The sequence below is a fragment of the Streptopelia decaocto genome, assembly GCF_964273445.1.
Source record: "Streptopelia decaocto genome assembly, chromosome: 19".
Classification (NCBI taxonomy): Eukaryota; Metazoa; Chordata; class Aves; order Columbiformes; family Columbidae; genus Streptopelia; species Streptopelia decaocto.
In genome coordinates, this window is record NC_138674.1 from 3,026,886 (window position 1) to 3,047,139 (window position 20,254).

The 20,254-nt window shown below is 48.6% G+C and overlaps 1 protein-coding gene across 1 annotated transcript; it reads left to right on the top strand.

The window, feature by feature from the left end:
- Positions 1 to 58: 58 nt before the first annotated feature.
- CR1 (complement C3b/C4b receptor 1 (Knops blood group)) lies at positions 59 to 19,844 on the top strand (the record flags this gene model as incomplete). Its single annotated transcript, XM_082069277.1, has 37 exons — positions 59 to 131; positions 1,045 to 1,227; positions 1,840 to 2,022; positions 2,200 to 2,373; positions 2,556 to 2,738; positions 3,380 to 3,562; positions 3,730 to 3,903; positions 4,085 to 4,267; positions 4,545 to 4,769; positions 5,068 to 5,259; positions 5,515 to 5,614; positions 5,934 to 6,019; positions 6,643 to 6,837; positions 7,662 to 7,841; positions 7,948 to 8,139; positions 8,303 to 8,402; positions 8,561 to 8,646; positions 9,330 to 9,512; positions 9,885 to 10,064; positions 10,501 to 10,683; positions 10,825 to 11,007; positions 11,179 to 11,361; positions 11,538 to 11,720; positions 11,870 to 12,052; positions 12,241 to 12,426; positions 12,650 to 12,841; positions 13,090 to 13,189; positions 13,727 to 13,812; positions 14,540 to 14,719; positions 15,131 to 15,178; positions 15,537 to 15,719; positions 15,998 to 16,180; positions 17,313 to 17,492; positions 17,726 to 17,755; positions 17,903 to 17,978; positions 18,237 to 18,321; positions 18,977 to 19,844. 37 exons carry the CDS (start codon positions 59 to 61, stop codon positions 18,998 to 19,000), a joined length of 5,523 nt encoding a protein of 1,840 aa, XP_081925403.1. The 3' UTR covers positions 19,001 to 19,844.
- Positions 19,845 to 20,254: the final 410 nt, after the last annotated feature.

A 20,254-nucleotide genomic window follows, 5' to 3' on the forward strand; every position in this document is an offset into this window, starting at 1 on the left:
GGTGCCTATATCTTCCCACAGCCCCCCAGGAGCTGCAGTCTGCACCGGGGACTGGAGCATGGTGCTCGCCTTCGCCCTCCGTCTCCTGGGCAGCTCCGCTTTGCTCCTGGCCACGGCGGCTGGGGCTCAAGGTAAGGGGGAGCGGAGGGTCTGAGCCCCCGGGGCCCTTCCTTCCACTGCTCTCTTCTTCCTCATTGCTGCTTCTCTCCTGACTGATCCTTTTGCTTCTCCCCGTTGGGCAGATAAGAGCCCTGTGCTGGTCCCAGGTGGAGCTGGGGATGCCAGCCCTTGAGCATCACTGAGCCTTAAAGCTCCCTGGGCAAAAACAACCCCCTGGGATAGCACCAGGGTCCCCTGAGCCCTTCAACAGCCGGGGAAATGGAGTTATAACCTCACTACGAGAGGCTGTGGCGAGTCTTTCACAACCTGCCCAGCTTCTCGTAACAAGGGGCTTGACCTACGTGTTTAAACTGCCAAAGTAAAGCTGGTTATGGAGATGGCATTCTACGTCAGTGAGATGAGGAGCCTGTTGCAATAACAGTTTGTGTTTGAGCTTTGTTAAGCTGAAACCTGAGATAAATAGGAATGTGCTGGGACGAGGTAGGAGAGTAAAATGGCAAACAAGACTGCACTGTTTGGCATGTTCGGTTTGAAAGCCCGTGAGGCTGTGGTTCTCCAGCAAAGCCAACCTGCAAAGTGGTACAAAGAGCTCAGCCAAGACGGGCTGCACCCCAACAGTCCTTTATCAGTATCCCAAAGGGTAACCTGAGCGACGTGTTTCTTTTACCTCCTTTCTACATTCCCGCATCTACTGCAAATGTTTGCCGAATGAACTAAAAGCTGCATCGCTGTGGTTTTGATTCTGAATGTCTGCCTGTCTGTCTCTCTCGCTGCCTCTCCGTCTCAATGCAAACAAGCCACGGTTCCCCTGGAAGCGCAACCAGCAAGTTCATGGCCAAGTTCACCCACGGGTCCCTTGTAAGGCGCAGCAGAGCCTTCACCTTTGCTGGCAAAACCAACGTTTTATTTCTCTCTCTTTTCCAGCCGCCCGATGCTGGTTCCCACGCATCTCGTATGGGAAGATTGTATCCGCTGCTCGCCCTCCCTACAAGAGCGGGGACACCGTGAGCTTTGTGTGCAACACGGGGTACACCCTGCAAGGCTCCCACACAAGCACCTGCCAAGATAAGTCCAGATGGAGCCCACCTCTGCCAGTCTGCAAAAAGGGCAAGTGTCCCAGCGCAGGGGGAAAGCTCCCTCTTGTGTGCTCTCAAATTTGGTGGGAAAGCAAAGCCAGGATGCATCTGTCCTCCTCGCTTCTCTTCTCAAACCAAAGTGCTGCTAGTTTGGCTCTCAAAGAGGCAGAAACAGAAAGGATTTGGGGTGGGACATGGGTCCTGGTGCTGCCTGCCCTGTCTTGGGCTCCGAGAGGGATGGGAAGGGGTTAACCCTGGGCTGAGCTGCTGTCCCTGGGGATTTTTGTGACTCTGCTTCTGCTCAGATGTGGGATGTTTTCATCTTCCTCCTGGAACGGGAAGCAATCACAACTTCTCGCTGCTCTCACTGCTTCCATGTCCATGTGTGTTTTCTGCAAAACCCCGCGATGTGCCTGTGTGCTCTCCTGTCGGGATCGTCCTTATTATGAGTAATTTCCTCTGGCCACAGCGCCATTAGAATCTTGGTGTTTCTCTACCTTCTGTTCACTAATAGTTTGGCTCAGCAAATGGAACAAAGACTGAGCAGAATTCAGGATACTCCCCTGATATTCCCCAAACAGTCCTAGTAGCAAACAAAATGGCAAACGGCTGACTCACGGGGCAATTTCTTTTCCCTCTCCAGAGGTGACATGTCCTCGGCCACCAAACATCGCCAACGGGCTGCACAGCGGACAGTCCTCGGGCAAGGTTTCCCGGGGAGTGACGGTGTATTACAGCTGCAAGGATGGATTCGAGCTGGTCGGGAACGCGTCCATCCGCTGCAGCGAGAGCGGGGTGTGGAGCAGACCCCTGCCCCGCTGCGAAGGTGCGTGGATGCTTCGTTGCTACATTTGAGGGGTCAGCAGAGAGGATGCTGGATGTCCTGGTTGTAGGAACAGCACTGACAGGTTTATGGCAGCGATGAGAAGGGAAGGGGTGTGTGTGCAGGACCTGGGCCATGCACTGAAGTTCATTTAACGGATGCTGTCCATGTTCCCTGCAGCAATTGGATGTAAGATACCCGAGGTGCAGAACGGGAAGGTCTACAAGCCACAGAGCACCTACAAAGCTGGAGAGACTCTGCAGTTTGGCTGTGATGCCGGTTATGATGCAGACACCGACGAGAGTCAGTGCCAGCCCGGTGGGACCTGGGACCCGGTGCTCACGTGCGAGAGGGGTGAGTGCGGGAGCTGCTGTGTCCCCGGGGTCAGCCCTGCCCACGGGTGCTTTTGCAGGCAGGAACAGCGTGTGCAGGCAAAGCCATTCCTGCCATGGGCTTTAACCCAGCAACACAGCATCACGCCAACGCCCTTCCCCTTGTTCTCTCGCTGAGTTAGACTTTCCATCTCCCTCTTGCAGTCCGACCATGCCCCATGCCTCCAGAGGTCAGCAATGGAAATCACAACGGCCAGGGAAAAGCAAACTTTACCATGGGGATGTCTGTAACGTACACCTGTGATCCTGGCTACTACCTGGTTGGAAACGCCATTGTGTTTTGCAGAGCATCTGGGAACTGGAGCCGGCCCGTCCCTCAGTGTGAAGGTGGGTCTGTGGTTGGTGCCCTTGGGGGAGAAGCTCCAAGTGTGGCTCTGAGCACAGGGGAGGCCCTGACTGTTGTCACTGCGCCCTTAAGTGAGGGATTACATTCTCTTTTAATGAAATACACAGTTTTATAATATGTAAAGAATAAGCTTACACTTGTGAATGTGGAGCTGGGTGTTTCTATCCCTGTGGCTGCACGTGCTGTATCTCTCGCACTGGGGCTGGGTGCTGGTGACCCCGCAGTGTGTGTCCAGAAACTGGCACATCACTTGATGTGACATCGAGGGCACAGGGGTCTCCAGAGCCAGCACCCTCCTCATGGAGCTCCGGCTGCAGCACACCCATGGAGAGCCGGCTGGGGATGGTGCTGGGAACCAGGCATGGGGCACGACACAGCCTTGGTGGGAGACTGGATGGATCCTTATGAACCAATTCAAGCCTCCCTGTCCAGAAAAGTCAGAGGAGAGACGGGGCGCCCAAGGGCTGGCTGTCAGGATGGATCTGCCAGCAGCTGGGGTGGGAGCCCTCTGCCATCCCCTGTCACCTTTCCCCATGTCTGACATGCAGATGTTTGAGCTGAGCTGTCTCTCAGGCATCACCTCTCCCAGACTCTCTCATGGGCTTTTCCCCTCCCCCTCCAGAGGTGACGTGTCCTCAGCCACCAAACATCGCCAACGGACTGCACAGCGGACAGTCCTCGGGCAAGATTTCCCAGGGAGTGACGGTGTATTACAGCTGCAAGGATGGATTCGAGCTGGTCGGGAACGCGTCCATCCGCTGCAGCGAGAGCGGGGTGTGGAGCAGACCCCTGCCCCGCTGCGAAGGTGCGTGGATGCTTCATTGCTGGGTGTGGAGCTGGCAGAGAGGATGCTGGTTGTAAGAACAGTGCTGACAGGTTTATGGCAGCGACGAGAAGTGAGATGGCTGTGTGCACAGGACCTGGCCCACGCATTGAAGTTCATTTAAAGGATGCTGTCCATGTTCCCTGCAGCAATCGGCTGTGAGATACCCGAGGTGCAGAACGGGAAGGTCTACAAGCCGCAGAGCACCTACAAAGCTGGAGAGACTCTGCAGTTTGGCTGTGATGCTGGTTACACCACAAACACCTATGAGAGTCAGTGCCAGCCCGGTGGGACCTGGGACCCGGTGCTCACGTGCGAGAGGGGTGAGTGCGGGAGCTGCTGTGTCCCCGGGTCAGCCCTGCCCACGGGTGCTTTTGCAGGCAGGAACAGCGTGTGCAGGCAGAGCCATTCCTGCCATGGGCTTTAACCCAGCAACACAGCATCACACCAACTCCCTTCCCCTTGTTCTCTCGCTGAGTTAGACTTTCCATCTCCCTCTTGCAGTCCGACCATGCCCCATGCCTCCGGGGGTCCGCAATGGAAATCACAACGGCCAGGGAAAAGCGTTTTTTACCATGGGGATGTCTGTAACGTACACCTGTGATCCTGGCTACTACCTGGTTGGAAACGCCGTTGTGTTTTGCAGAGCATCTGGGAACTGGAGCCGGCCCGTCCCTCAGTGTGAAGGTGGGTCTGTGGTTGGTGCCCTTGGGGGAGAAGCTCCAAGTGTGGCTCTGAGCACAGGGGAGACCCTGACCATTGCAAACAGATCCTCCCATGTACGAGTGTTGCATGGTTTAAATTACTATAACTTCAAGCCCTTCTCTTGTGAAGGTGGGGCTGGGGAGGTTTATGCAGTTGTTACGTAGCTTTTTTTTGGCTGCGACATTAACATGCTGTGCGCTTTATTTCCTTTTTGTTCCGACTCCTTTTGCGCGTCGCTTTGGCACATCACCATTTCCAGTGACCGTGTGCGTAAACCCCGATATAGAGAACGGAAGGCAGGTTGATGTTCGAGGACTCATCTCAGCGCCTGGGCAAACGGTGACATTTCAGTGTCACGAAGGTTACAGCCTGCAAGGCAGCGCTCGGATCTCCTGCCAGGAGGATGGCAGCTGGCACCCTCCTGTCCCCGTCTGCCAGAGACCCCACCGTGACCAGGAGGTCCCAGACAGCCTTAAACCTCGAGGTAAATAACAACACAGCTGCTTTGAGGTACGCTACTATCTTATGTCCTTTAACCCCGTTAAAACAATGAGATTAAACCCTGCGAGTGGAAGATTTAAATATATCCTGGGCATAAGAACGTGATCCGCTGGAATCCCTTGGGAAAACATGTTGTGTTTGGTTAAGAATGGCTATATTAATCAAAATAAACTATTTTGCAAGGCAAACTAAACACCTTTCTTTGTAACAGTGTTCTTTCTGTGCTTGCACCCGGTGTGCCTGTCCTGCCTGATTCTCACATGTGTTTTCTTTCTCAATAGGTGGCTGTGGTGCTCCTACAAGGTTACACTTTGCTGAGCTAAATGAGGAGCATAAAAATGAGATTGATTTTTCTGTTGGGAAGACTGTGCAATACACTTGCCGACCTGGATATGCTAAACACCCAGGGATGTCACCTACTATTACCTGCCTTGAGAGCGGAGTGTGGTCAGAAGCACTAGAGTTCTGTAAAAGTGAATAGCTCCTTGATTTGGTGTCCGTTGTTCAAGAAGGAATAGGCGCTAGGTTCTGTCCATGCTGCAAAAACCTTGACCTTATTCTGGTGTTCAAATAGTATGTGACTAGTAAAGCCATGTAACTTTATGCTGTTCGAAACCCGTTTGGGGAGTAACTGGGGACGGGGGCAGATTACTGAATTAATAGTTGCGTCTGTTGTACTGTGGTATGGATATGTAGAAGCCTAAAATGAGGTTTCTTTCCTTCACCAGAGAAAAAATGCAATCATCCCGGTGAACCTGTGAATGGAAAAATCAGTCTCCTAACAGATGTCCTGTTTGGGTCAACAGTGCACTACAGCTGCGAAGAAGGGTAAGTCCTGGGTTTGGCCACTGCTTTACACAGCAAGGAGAGATGTATTAGGTAAGTCTCCCTTTTTTCCTCCTATTCATTCAGTCCCAATAAATGGATTCTATACAGAAGCCACTGAATAGAGTTCTGTGCCCATATAACATATATGGTGTTCCCTATCTTATGTATACACATATATACTATGAAATGGTTGGGCAGAGTGAGGAAGGGAACTTCTCCACGGCCAGTTTTGCTGATCACAGCATCCGAGGCGGTTGGGAGGAGACAGTAACTCAAACTGCAATGACTTGAGATGAACGTTCACCCCTTTTAACACCAGGCACAGGCTAATCGGACAATCCAGCAGACGGTGTGAGATTTCGGGCGGACGCGTTGAGTGGAGCGGCGACGTTCCCATTTGTCAGCGTAAGTATCTTATAGGTCCACGGGTCTGCATGGATTTAGTAAATATTTCCTATGACGAATGTTTCCAAGCAAAGCTTTCATGGGGAATTTCCCTGCTCTGTGGGCGTGAAAAATATCAGAAGGTTTTGATGCTACAAGAAAATGTCCTGGCAAAAGGTACAAGATCTCAAGTGGGTTATATAAGAAGCAATGTCTCACCTGGAGCTTCTTCAGCAGGACTTGGATCTCCTGTCTCTAACATCACAAGCCTATTACAGGAGAGGAAGGGAAAATATTATTGTTAGACAGAGGGAGACCAAGGCACAACCCTAAGGAGAGGCAGAGAGCCCTGGGAGGGCCAGAAGCAGAATCCCAAAGTCCCAAACCACCGGCTCTCTGAGTGCAGATAACTGATGTTGTACACAAAGAGATGCTGCGCCGCACCTCAACAATTACACCTGTGTGTTTCTCTGCTCATTAAGTACTGTTGCTGATTAGGTGATTAGGACTCTCTCCAGCAGTTCCCTGTCCTTCTTGAACTGAGGGGCCCAGAACTGGACGCAATTCTCCAGGTGTGGATGGAGAGATTGAAAGCACTTTGGTGCTCTCATTGAATTTGGAAGCCTTGTTCTGCACCCCTGCAGGGATCCCTTGTGCGCCACCTCCGGACATCCCCAACGGGAAGCACACGGGCAAGCTGCTGGACGAATTCCACTTCGGCACGTCGGTGACATACACCTGCAATGCCGGGTTCCCGCTGCACGGAGAGCCCAACATCCACTGCACCACCCACGACGGCAAAACCGGCGTGTGGAGCGGCCCCCCGCCGCAGTGCGGAGGTAGGGTTGTGTGTGCGCATCCCAAAATTCGGGCGCAATCCTCCCGGCGCTGCTGCTCTGTGTTCAGAAAGCTCAGGAAACCTCCCAAGAGTTGCACTTTTTGCCCAGGCACCTGCCAGGGCAGGATTTGCAGGGGTTGATCTGCAGCCATGGCTGGACCAGCCTCGAGCATCCCCAGCCTCATCTTACCGTTCAGGTCTCTCAGTTTTTGGCATCTGGGTGCAGGCAGCACATCATCTGTGGGAATATTATTTCCGACTAGTGTCTAATGCTGTTTCCCCCCAAAATAAGAGTCTTCTATTAATTTTTGCTCCAAAAGATGTATTAGAGCTTATTTTCAGGGGATGACTTATTTTTTCCAAGAATGACAATCTACATTTATTCTTGAACAAAAATTTATTCAAATACAGACATGTCATCATATTCTGGAACATCATCATAAGTCTCCAAACCCTGAATTCCATAGTGAATTTCTGGCAACTCTGTTTCCTTTTTCCATGTACAACAATCTACATTTACCGATATTCACAAACAAAAATCAACATTTATTCAAATACATTCTATCGCCAAATAATTTTACTATTTTACATGTATAGCTGCCCGGACATTATTTAAATTGACCTTTTTAATGAACTGTAACTAGAGCTTGTTTTTGGAGTAGGGCTTATATTTCAAGCATCCTCAAATATCCTGAAAAATCCCGGTAGGTCTTATTTTTGGGGTAGGTCTTATTTTTGGGGAAACAGGGTAAAAGGCATTGCAGCTGTTACGTGGCTTTGCAGCCGCACAGCTCTGCACTCTGAATATGTGTGCTTCTTTTCCAGAGGCGCGATGTCCTGTCCCACGGGTCCAGAACGGGAGAATAGTGTCTCCTAGGACTGCCTACACACACAAGGACACTGTCACTTTTGAGTGCGAGCCAGGCTACATTCTACGCGGCCAGAGAGTGGTACAATGCCAACTAAATAACACCTGGGAGCCGCCTGTGCCAGTCTGCGAGCAGGGCAAGTGTTCAAACAGTGTTTGTTCATGTTAACCTTCCCCTTGGTCCTCCAAATCTGCGTTTTCTTGACTCCTTTGACAACTGGGCTGGCTTACCTTTCTCGGCAGCTGGTTGCAAAGCACCTCCCAGCCTGGCGTTTGCTGAGCCAAAGGAGCCGTATGACAACCAGAGCATCTTTCCCGTGGGGAGGACGGTGAATTACGTCTGCCGGCCCGGGTACACCCAGCACCTGGGGATGCCAGCAGCCATCACGTGCCTTGAGAATCAGACATGGTCTGTGGCCGTGGAGTTCTGCAAAAGTACGTCCTGCAAGTGCTGAAAAAACCCTAAAGTGTCAGGCTTGGCTGGATTTCTGCTTTTATTTTTCTGCCTTTATGGGGTTTTTTATGCCGTCTGCTCTCTGTCAGCACCCCTGGGTGGGATGCGAGGGAGCAGCTGATGGTGGCTGACGTTCCTTTCCAGGGAAACAATGTGCTAACCCAGGCGACCCGGAGAATGGCAGAGCTGTTGTCCTGACCGACCTTCTCTTCGGGTCCAAAGTGAACTACACTTGCAACAAAGGGTGAGTCTTGCTGAACTCAGCTGCCAAGTGAGAGCGAAGCAGATTTCCAGCTTCACATGAAGTTGCCAAGTCAAAAGCCTTGGCTGTCATTTACAAGCGTTGCAAAGGAATCTCAGGTCTCTTAATGTAAGTTAATAAATCCTTCTGTGTGGCTCCAGGTACAAGTTGGTGGGAAGCTCTCAGAGAACATGCGAGGTCTCTGGCACACACGTCTCGTGGAGTGGAGATGCTCCTGTCTGCCAGCGTGAGTACGCCACAACAAAAAGCCCTTGGAGATGGCTTGCAAGAGAAAGTGGCACATCTTCCAGGCCAAAGATTTTATGGCAAAAGATTTCTCAAGTTGCTCTGTGTGTCAAATCTTTCATATTTCTTTTCATTTTGGTTTGATTTGGATGTTTCTGAAAATGCTTCCTGGTCCAAACTGGGAAAACCATTCATATTTCAAACTCCTTGCTGTTGGGGTAAGTGTTATGTGTAGGAATGGTGTGGCCAGTGTCTCTCTGCATGTGTCATGGATGGTTATGGAAAAGGGGGTAAGAATTGTCCCACAGCCTTCAGACACAGGTGGCAAAGAAGTGACTCTCAGGAGAGTGTGGGTTTTCCTTCCCACGTGTGGTTCTTCCCATCAAAGGTTTGTCTCAGGATAATTTGGGTCACGGTATGCGGAAAGCATTACTGATGAAATGGTGTCATCCCTGTCCCTTCCCGTCCTGGGAAGCACATGTACTGCAAACCCCAGGCGCTTCTGCAGAACCGATGCTAAAATCCACCTTGCACCCACCGACAGGAAGGCAGCTCATGTGATAAGCACTTATTCAAATGAGTTAATGGAATTAATTGTCTCCCTCCTTTGGTTTTTGAAGGTTGGATTTTTAATTTTTCTTTTCTTGCCCTGTCCCGTATTTCTTATGGGCCTTTCCTTCGCAGAGGTGAAGTGTCCTCCTCCTCCGGGCATCGCCAACGGGAAGGCCAGTGGCCAACCCTCGGCCACCCACCTGCCGGGCTCGGCCGTGCTCTACACCTGCAGGGACGGCTACTCCCTGGTGGGGAACGGCTCCATCACCTGCACCGCCGCGGGCACGTGGAGCCGGCCCCGGCCCCGCTGTGAAGGTGTGTTGCTGTTGGCTCCTTTCCATAGAATCACAGATTAGTGTGGGTTGGAAGGGACCTTAAAGCTCCCCCAGTGCCCCCCCTGCCATGAGCAGGGACATCTGCACCAGCTCAGGGTGCTCAGAGCCCCATCCAGCCTGGCCTGGGATGTCTCCAGGGATGGTTCATCCACCACCTCTCTGGCCAACCTGGGCCAGGCTCTCACCACCCTCAGGGCCAACAATTCCTTCCTCATGTCCAGCCTGAATCTCCCTCCTTTAGTTTAAAACCATCACCCCTTGTCTTATCATAACATACCTTGCTTTCTTTCCCTGGCCCCTTCTTGCTTCTTGTCTCTTGGTCTTATTGCTGCCTTGTGCTCTTCACTTCCAGCAACTGGCTGCAAAAGACCAGAGGTCCAGAACGGAAGAACAATGGGGCTGGAGACCGTGTACAGAGTCACAGACATTGTTGTCTTCGAATGTGATTTTGGTTATGCCTTGAAGGGCTCTCAAGAGTCTCAGTGCCAGTTTGGGGGCACGTGGGACCCTCCTGTCCCCATCTGTGAGAAGAGTAAGTGTCAGTGAGGTGGAGGGTGGGAGCTGATTTCTTCTGAACTGCTGTGTGATCATAATCCCCATCCAGACCCTTGTAACACAGAGCTCTCACCTCCTTAAACGAATCCACAAAGAGAGCGAGCCGGGCTGGTGTCTCATCTTGTTCACAACCACGGAAAGGCCAGAGCAAGCTGTTTGGGCCACAGATGGAAACTAACCACTGTAAATACCTAAACAGCAAGACATTATCTTCCCTGATGTCAATAAGCTAGAAAAAAATGAAGGCAGGAAGATGGGTGAGGGTGGGATGGAAACATAATTTATACATTCACGTCTCTAGCTGCTTGGTAAAAGTTAATGGGAAAGAAAGAAGTTAGAAGGCTGCTTTACCCTACAGTGGGTGTTTGTGGTACCGGCTCTTCACCAGTTACGGCTTTTTCCCTTCCTTGTAGTGCTACAGTGTCCTTCCCCTCCAAGCATCAAAAATGGCCAGCATGCGAGCAAGGATGTGAAAGTGTTCATCCCCGGAGTATCAGTGAGGTACTACTGTGATCCGGGGTACGTCCTTACCGGGAAAACAACGGTTTCCTGTTTGACATCTGGAACCTGGAGCATCCCTTATCCCCAGTGTGAAGGTGAGCTGTGAATGCTGTCACCCGTACTGAAAAGGGAGACCATTGTGCTCACACAGCTTTATTGCTTGCAAAAAGAAAAGGGGAAGCCCCAGCTGTGGCAGCCGCCTCCCCAGCCCACGCTCTGCTGCTTTTTGCCCCCAGTGATCACCTGTGCAAGCCCCATTGTCCAGAATGGAGATGTGGCTGAAGGACAGAGTGCTGTGTACCCTCCTGGGGCCAACGTCACCTTCCAGTGTCACCCGGGCTTTGTGCTTCATGGTAGCAATGAGGCCGAGTGCCAGCTCGGTGGCCGCTGGGCACCTGCTGTCCCCACCTGTGAGCCAGGTGAGCACCAACACACGGGGCTTTAGAAAGAGGATGCTCAGGGCCACCCTTGTGCTGGAGAGGCCCTGAGGTCCTGCTCTCTGCCTCACTCGCACCGCTTCAGGTGTGACGGTGTTTTGTTGTGTTACAAACACCGGGCAAAATCACCAATCTCTGCTCCTGCCCTGTTAGCGCTGCCTTGTCCTCCTCCTCCTGTCATCGCCCACGCCACGCACAGCACAGAGCTGGGGACAAACTTCACCAGCGGCATGTCCGTGAGCTACAGCTGCGATCCTGGATACCTTCTTGTTGGGGAGGCACAGCTTAATTGCACTTCTTCTGGAGCCTGGAGTGTGCCTGCCCCCCGATGTGAAGGTGCCTCTTTCACTTGTGGATATGCTGGTGATGCAAAGAGGGAGGGAAGAAGGGGAGAAAAGCAAAAATCCACATACTTGTGCTTGCAGAGTCTCAGTCCTCTAGCGCTAAACAGGAAAATGAAACGGAAAACCCAAAGCCCGTCCCGTTCTCAGTGCAGATTTCCCTCCCCGTAGGACGGGTGTGTCCCTCACCATCGGCAATTGACCATGGCCAGCACGACGGTGAGGATGTGAAACTGTTCGTGCCTGGAAAGTCTGTAAACTACAGCTGTGACCCCGGCTATTCTCTTATTGGAAAAACAACTCTGTACTGTACGGTCAATGGAAGCTGGAGCATCCCTTACCCCTGGTGTGAAGGTGAGCTGTGAATGCTGTACCCATGGAGAAAAGGGAGAACATTGTGCCCACGCCACTTTATTGAATTTTAACCTCACAAAAACAAAGGGGAAACCCCCAGCTCTGGCAGCCGCCTCCCCAGCCCACGCTCTGCTGCTTTTCACTTCCAGTGATCAACTGCACAAACCCCAACATCCAGAATGGAGATGTGGCTGAAGGACAGAGTGCTGTGTACCCTCCTGGGGCCAACGTCACCTTCCAGTGTCACCCGGGCTTTGTGCTGCGGGGTAGCAATGAGGCCGAGTGCCAGCTCGGTGGCCGCTGGGCACCTGCTGTCCCCACCTGTGAGCCAGGTGAGCATCTCTCCTGTGCTCAGCTAATCCTGGAGCTGTCAAGCTTCCCAACCTGCAGAACTGGCAGGGGGAGGGTCTCAACGTGCTTCCACACGCACGGGAGCTGTGTCACTTTGGCTTTGTGCGCGCATCCTTCCTGCATGTCACCCTGTCCGTGACCTCTTTGCATTTTGTTTTGTCCTCTTTAGTGCTGCTGCAATGTCCTTCACCTCCGAATATTGACAAAGGAAATCACAACAGCCAGGGCTTGGAAGTTTTCACTGCTGGGATGGTGGTCAACTACAGCTGTGACCCTGGCTACAGCCTCCAGGGAGAGGCATCGATTTACTGCACCGACTCTGGAAACTGGAGCCTCCCTCTTCCCCGGTGTGCAGGTACATGGTGGTTCCAAGGTGGGAGTTACGGATAATCTGGGAATTTCTGTCACTGAAAGCCTGTAGGATGTTTCCTTTCCCTTACTCTTTCCAAAATGGTGAATCCTTCAGTCCTTCCCCTTTGTTTTCAGTTTTGCTTGCAAACTTTCAACTACATATACATTTTAAACCAACTTTACATAGCGGACATCCCTATTTTTCTCTGTGTTTTCTTTCCCGATAGGTGGCTGTGGGGCACCTCCAAACTTAACCTTTGCTAAGCTGACTGAGGGATATAAAAACCTGACCGAGTTTCTTGTTGGGGACACGGTGCGATACAGCTGCCAGCTGGGATACATGAGACACCCCGGAGTATCCCCAACCCTGACATGCCTCAAAAACCACACGTGGTCTGAAGCGCTAGCGTTTTGTAAAAGTGAATAGCTCCATCAGTTTGGTCATTGGAAATGGTTTAAGTTACATTTGTGGGTTTCTGAAAGCAATTATTTTTAAAAATGGTTCACACATGGCTTTACTAGTCACATAGTTTGGGCAACTATTGGCCTTTTAAAAAATCACGTTCTTTATTGGTGTCTCAATGTGGACAGATCCTTAAGATACTTTCTCATAGTGCATCACACAACTGCAAGGGAGGAGTTTAAACTCAGCCTTGTTCTTTCCCAGGGAAACAGTGTAAATACCCAGAGGCACCAAAGAATGGCAGAGTTGTTGTTCTGACAGATCTTCTTTTCGGGTCGACCGTGAGCCATACGTGTGAAGATGGGTGAGTCCCACGCTGCCTTTGCTGAGTCTGCTTTCTGAGCTCCATGTCGGGCAACTTCTAGTAAATCTCAGAGCCCTGCGCAGGCCGTTCTTCCCCAAAATTCGTATTTTGCTTCCAGTTATGCCATAGTCGCCTGCTCAGTAAAGGGACAAGCGTCTCTCATTTTTTCCTCTGCCTATGCTCAATATATTATTTTGCAAACTTCAGTTTCAGTTGCCTTCTCAGACGGCCACTCTCATGGCAAACGAGCATCTGCTGTGAGGAGGTTCCAGCGGTTCGGAAATCACTTGGGGCTGAGTCCTGATTTAGCGCCTGCCCGACCTCACCCACAGGGATTTGGGATCATTGCTGTTCCTCTGGAATCTGGGAAGAACCAACTTGGGGGTCCTTTCATTTCTATGTGTCAAACCAACAGAAAAATCTCAGTGACCGGCCAGAATCAAGAGGCTGCAGAAGGAAATTTTGGGGGGTACTGTAAGAGCATAATCCAAGCTCAATGACTCGGTGTCAACTGCTGGTTTTTGTGTGTAACTCCAGGCACCGGCTGGTTGGACACTCTCATAGGCGATGTGAGATTTTCGGAGCAGACGTCGCATGGAGTGGTGTTCTCCCTCTTTGTCAGAGTAAGTAGGTCACCGCTAGATCCAGCCCAGAGCTGCCAAATTAAGTCCTTCAAATTAAAAAGTGGCATTTCCTTAGAACCTGGAGGAATAAGACTATTTTTAAAGCATAATATTCCTCTAGGATTGCTTTGTTTTGCTTGCTTGGTTGGTTTCTTCTAAAAATATTCCAGCTTTTGATCTTTCAGAGTTACATAGAACGAAGAGTTGTGAGATGCCTACAGGGATTTGTCTCTTTTGTTTCACAAACATAAATAATAAATTAAGGAAGAAATGTGTCTTGCAATAGAAGAGTGGGATATTGAGTAAAACTCAACTGAGATCTTCCAAATAGTGTATGGTTATTCAAACTACAAGACTGTTTTACAGGGTTTGATCATTGCAATGAGTCTTTCCTTCAGTTGAAATTGCTTTGGAAGGCATGAGGATGGTATAGTAAAGCAGTCATGAGACTGACTAACAGTGCTTATGAATTTCTACACCATTTAATGTATTTACTTGGATTGTGTTTGCATAATTCTGTTTACAGGCACAAAACGATGTTTATCTATACAATAATGTGGTAAACCTAGGGTACTAAAGGAACTAAAAACCCACAATTATTGAAATTATTCTTCTGATTACTACCTGTGAAACTCTTCTGAACAGCGGCACATTACGGGTGGATTTCATATGTGCATATACAGCATCCATACGGCTCCCCATTTGAGATAACAAATTTGTTTTTCAGAGGTGGTATGTCCGGTCCCACGGATCCAGAATGGGAGAGTATCTGTTCTTAAATATCGCTACACATACAACGACACCGTGAGCTTTAAGTGCCGCAAAGGTTTCACCTTGCGAGGCCACCGCACGGCTCGGTGCCAGGCGGATAAAACGTGGGACCCTCCGGTACCCGTTTGTGAGCAGGGTAAGTGTCTGCACTTGTTAACACTGTGCATCCCTCCCCGACTGCTCCTACCACTCACCAAAGCCAAACTTGACTTTATCCATCCTGTTTGCTCCAACTGCTTTAAGGAGAAATCAGAAATTGTTCCTTTTATTTATGACTCTCTCCTCACACAGGAGATAAGCTGGGTTTGGGTAATGCTGAGAGCAATTTGCACTTTTCCCACCCTGCTTGTTGCAAACCATAATCCACATTCTCTTTGTTTCTTGAAAGTGAGAAACATTTTAACTTCATGGTAGGACATTGACTGCCAGAGAGGAGTGACAATTTTTTTTGCTAGAAATATAAAGGTGGGATGATGGAAAACAAAGGTAAATTGTGTTGTATTTGCTCAACCAAATGTGTATTTTAAACTCTCAATGCTGCATCTAGATGGAATGGCAGAACGCTATCATCATCCTGATACCACAACAAAGCCAGGTAGGTCTGTTATAAGAAGATATACTAAACACTAACTCTTCCTCCCAACCTGTCCTGCTTTCTGCAGTGCAGGTTATTTGCACTCTTCTTACTCTCTTGCTATCACCTTTTTTATAACTGAACATCACCTTCTCACCCTTTCCTCTTTCAGTAGTGAAGTGTCAGCCTCCTCCAAGCACTGAAGGGCAACGTTCCTTTGTATAGGAAGAAATTTGGGTGATGCTTTAGAGATGATTTGGGGTGAAGTGAGTGCAGAGGGTTGGGCAGGGCTGGCTCTATGCGTCGGATTCAGCGAGCATATAGTTTCCCCTCTTGCCTGTATGAGCTCTGTTTTGATCTACATTTCTCTTTCTTTAAGTGCTGCGCTGTTCCAAGCCCGCAGATATCACCCATGGGTCTCTCAGTGGCCCAGCAAAAGCATTTTTTGCTCCTGGAGCATCTGTAAGATACACCTGTGAGCCCGGGTTCTCTCTCGTTGGGCCAGCATCCATTTCTTGCACAGAGTCTGGAGCCTGGAGCCATCCTCCCCCGGTCTGCCAAGGTGTGTTCCTGTTGCAGAGAGCTAGGAAGAAAAGGTATTTAACATATAACTTGCCTTAGGGAAAGGTTTGTATAAGGATTCAATCTGCACCCTCTACTACAGAATGAGCGATAAGAATAAGTTTATACCCATTTCCAGGGTTACAAAATCAGTTATTCAGCCTAAGTGAAGAAATTAAAAGGGCACAATCAAGGCTGCAAAGGTGCCTTAGCTTCTCTCTGGTGGTCCACCATGATCCTCATGTCAACGCTGTCGTTTGTCTCTCCCCAACTTCCCAGTTGTCAGGTGTTTCCACCCTCCAAACATCACCAACGGGAAGCTGAACGGCAACATCTCCAACACTTTTTCCTACGGAGCATCCGTATCCTACAGCTGCGACCCTGGTTATTCGCTCATTGGGAACGCTTCCATCAAGTGCACGGTGTCGGGAACCTGGAGCCGGCCTCCTCCTCGGTGCAAAGGTGTGGTAGTGCTTACTCTGCTCACGTTTGGAATTCTTGTGGGCAGAACCATGAATTCTGGAAGACAATTTTAATTCTTGCACTTTTTTTTAATCTCTGATCTCGTTGCTATGAATGAGTTGTATAGTAACTTTCCTCTATTAGAACCTTTTTAGAAGAGCAGAAACTTTTTCCCTTCCCTTTCCTCCCCTTTTCGTGTGTCTCACTCCGCAGTAATCACTACCAGCAAACAAAGGACATGATTACATCAGAGAAATTGCCTCTGATGGGCAATCTGTCGGGTCCACATGAGCCTGACTATTTCCTTTTCGGCAAATGCCTCTGTATCTGTGACTTGACTCACTGGGAAGCTCCGTCATCGGGTAAACTTGACTAAAGGCAAATTCATTCCTATGTTCCTGCAGGGAAAACTGGACATTCACTGGAATAAATTCATTACCCACCCAGGGTGCTTCCTTGGTGGAGCTGCACCCACCTCGGTGACACAAGAGTTGAAACGCGCTTTGATAACAATGAGAGGAAATAATGAACCAAGCGCTTATGTAAATGAGTCAGAGGCTTTAAAGGAAGCGGCCTCACAGAAAAATTCTCCACATTCTCGTGGGTTTGAAGTGTCCTTAGTAATGATTATGTGTGAAAGTAAAAACAAATATTAAAAAAAAGACAGGAAACAAAGGTTAAAAGTTACACTTTGATGTTACTCCTTCGGTCTCCACTGAGAAGCTTCTTCAGAATTCTTGGGGTTGGACTGTCAAAGGTGATTAGACATGTAAATCGAAGCCATTAGCTCACTTCAGTGAAATCAGTGGTATAAACAGTTAAGGTGGCTGGACTAATTAATTATTGGTAAATAATATGGCTGGTGATACTTTTTAAGAGCAAGGGACTTGTGCAGACTAGAAGTGGGGTATAGGCGGTTGGCTCTAAAGAGCTCTTCTGCAGCAATTACCCTGTGGAATAAGAATTACCCTGTAGAATAAGAATTAATTCCTGGTTCAATTCAGAAAGAATTCAATAACAATGTCTTAAATAACCCTCAGTTTCATTCCTCCTATTTTATAGAATCACAGAATCACTTACGTTCCTTCTCATTAAATGTCCTTTCTTAATTTCTTTTTACTTCTAATTTCAGAGATCAGATGTGTATTCCCAGAAGTTCAAGGTGTTAAGAAAGCTGTACAAGGAAATACTTATCGCTCTGGGACTAATGTCACCCTTGAATGTGACGATGGTTACACGTTGGAAGGCATCAGTCAGATTCAGTGCCAAGAGGACTTGAGCTGGGACCCTCCTGTCCCAGCCTGTAAACTGAGTGAGTGAAATGTAAATGAAGCAAAGACCAAACAGTAACATCCAAATGCAGTTTAAACACGAAAATGTCTGTTTTAAATAGGCATATACATATAATTGTATGATTTTTAAGAAATATTCTATTGTAGGCCTTAGCAGCAAAAGCTTTGTGTGATTCAAAATGATTAACCACACCTGAGAAACACTGTGTTTCGTTAAATAGTTTGTTGATTTTTCTCTTTCTTTTCCCTTCAGCATCACACAAGTCTGGCTCAGTAGGCCTAGGTAAGAAATGTTTCCATGGCCGATCTTTAGCAGTGGCCTTGGCAGCACCGTTTCTCTCTGTTTCCTTTGAAGATACGCCTTGTTATGTCTTTTGTGCCGATGGGCTTTAATACGTAAAACAAGAATAACATGTGCTCTTGTCTCCAGGAGTGGCAGCCGCAGGAGTCCTGCTCCTCCTGGGGGCAGCCGTTGTCTGGAAAATTATTTCGAAGCAGAAGGAAGGGTAAGGCGGCCTTTAAGATGTTCATGTGTGTGCTTTGTTGCCAAGTCCCAAGTTTTAAACGCTTTATGGACTGGAAATATTTGCCTGAGCCTGCCTGGGTCTGGTGATTTTGTATCTTCAGCTTATTCTTGCAAACTGTACAAGGGAGCTGGAATCGATGATGTGGTTATGCTGTTTTATTTCTTTTCCTAAGAGGAAACCAACCTGAGTGTTCTTTATAAACCAATGTAGTTCACTGTTTTCTTCTTTTTCACTTAGCTATTATAATACACACGAAAACTGCAGTTACCAAACCCCTCTGAGTGAGACAACTGAGCAAAAACCTTCATGTCTTCCACAGAAGGTATAGATTTCTATTCCTTAACATAAAATATCACTTATAGCTGCGAACTTCTGTTATTCCAGCAGAAAATTCTTTCCCCTCAGTTCTGGTAAACGCTTTCTTTTGTTGAATAAAAGAGGCTATTTTAAACATCCTGGGGTTTTTAAACATCCTATTTTTCTTTCTACCACCACCCTCTGTGTGTGTTTCCTTTTCCATAATCTGAATAGATGACATTCCTGGGTCAGACTTTCAGGCTTCTGACATAAATTCGCTTTTGTGTGTTAGGATTACAATGCTGGAGAGCTTGCTCCCCAAAAAACTACCTTAAACAGATTTAGTGTAAGAAAATGACATTGACCCGGGCCCTTAGGGTTTTTCGTGTGCTTTTACACTTGCTGCAATGCCATTTTTACTTACAGACAATCTACTTTCTATACCGAATCTATCGCAGGTAACAATGAATTTTCACTGTTAGCAGCACTCTGAACATACTCAGCTTTGACTACAAAGTGGTCTCCATAAACACTAACACTTCGTATTTTTTTAGGGCTAATTTGAGATAATTCCCCCTCTGAAACAATGCATTTCCCAGAAATTATGACATAATCTCTAGACATCAGTGTGAACACAGGAAAAGTCTAATTTTAACACCAGCATGTAATTTTTTTCCTAGGCTGGGCACCTGTGCTGCTTCTAACCAGGCATTGGAGTTGTTCTCCATACAGAGAGCGGCTGCAGGGAAACGTTGCTCATGTTGAGACTGGAATTCTGTGGCAAAAAAAGAGGCACTTTACTGCAGAATCAGATAATTTTCCCTGTGTTCCCGTTAATTACTGCAGAGATCTAACGAAGTTCAAATACAGATGCTGCTTCAGAGGGATTTCTGGGTCCTGCTGCCACCTGAGGAGCATTTCTCTATTTGCACATCCTGCGATAAGCAAGATCCTTGGAAGCTTCTTGCGCCTGGGTGGGACTCATCATTTCTTAAACCAAATATTGTCTTAATTAGCAACCGTATGCACATCTGCAGCTCTCTGATTGCATCCAGAAACACTTATTTGCACCATTTCCCTACGAGTGCTTCACCTACTCAAAGCTGAACGTGGGAAAATGATCGCTTTAGGTTTTGTCTCTTGGAAGGAATATTTAATGAAGAACTGTTGTTTTTACATAACCGAGGACGTGGCACCTGACCCCAGCAGGGGGAAGGACCGAGAGACTTCGGACTACGAATCCTTTATGTAAAACACAGAATATATACTGATAACTGCATGCATACTGATACCTGTATTTACAAGTTAATTTAGGGGGAAGGGTAGCCGAAGTACCAGGAATCCATATCTTAAATAGATTGATAAGGGGAATGGTATTGTATGTAAACTGAGGCAGGTCGGGTAGTCTGTAAACCCTGAAGTACAATGGGGAACAGGGGAGGGAAATTGCTGCTGGAATTTTGGGGGATACAAGCAGGGGCTTTTTGCCCTATTATGTGTGCCTGCCATTAGGTACAACACCCGGTGTTGCAATATTGTTATTAAAAGAATTGCCTATTATATTTACAAAACAATTGTTTCCTACAATTAGCAACTGTATTCACATCCGCAGCTCTGCGATTGAGCCCAGGAACGCTTATTTGCACCGTTCCCCTACAAATGCTTCACCTAATAAAAGCTGAAGGTGGGAAAACGATCGCTTTAGGTTTTGTCTCTCCTTTTGCATGTTATTTTCTTTTAGGACAGCTCGGCAACACAGGCGCTTTGCCTTTCAAAGGAGAAGGGTTATTCACCCTGGGCTGTCACACAGGCGCGTTTATTTTTAGCGTGCCTTTGTTGCCGTTCAAAGCGCAACGAAATGCGCTTTGAAGCCTCTTCCCCTTCGCGGGCGGCTCCTGGGGATTCCCCCCCCAGGAAAGGGCCCGGCGCCCTCAGGCCGGGAAGAGGCCGCCGCCATG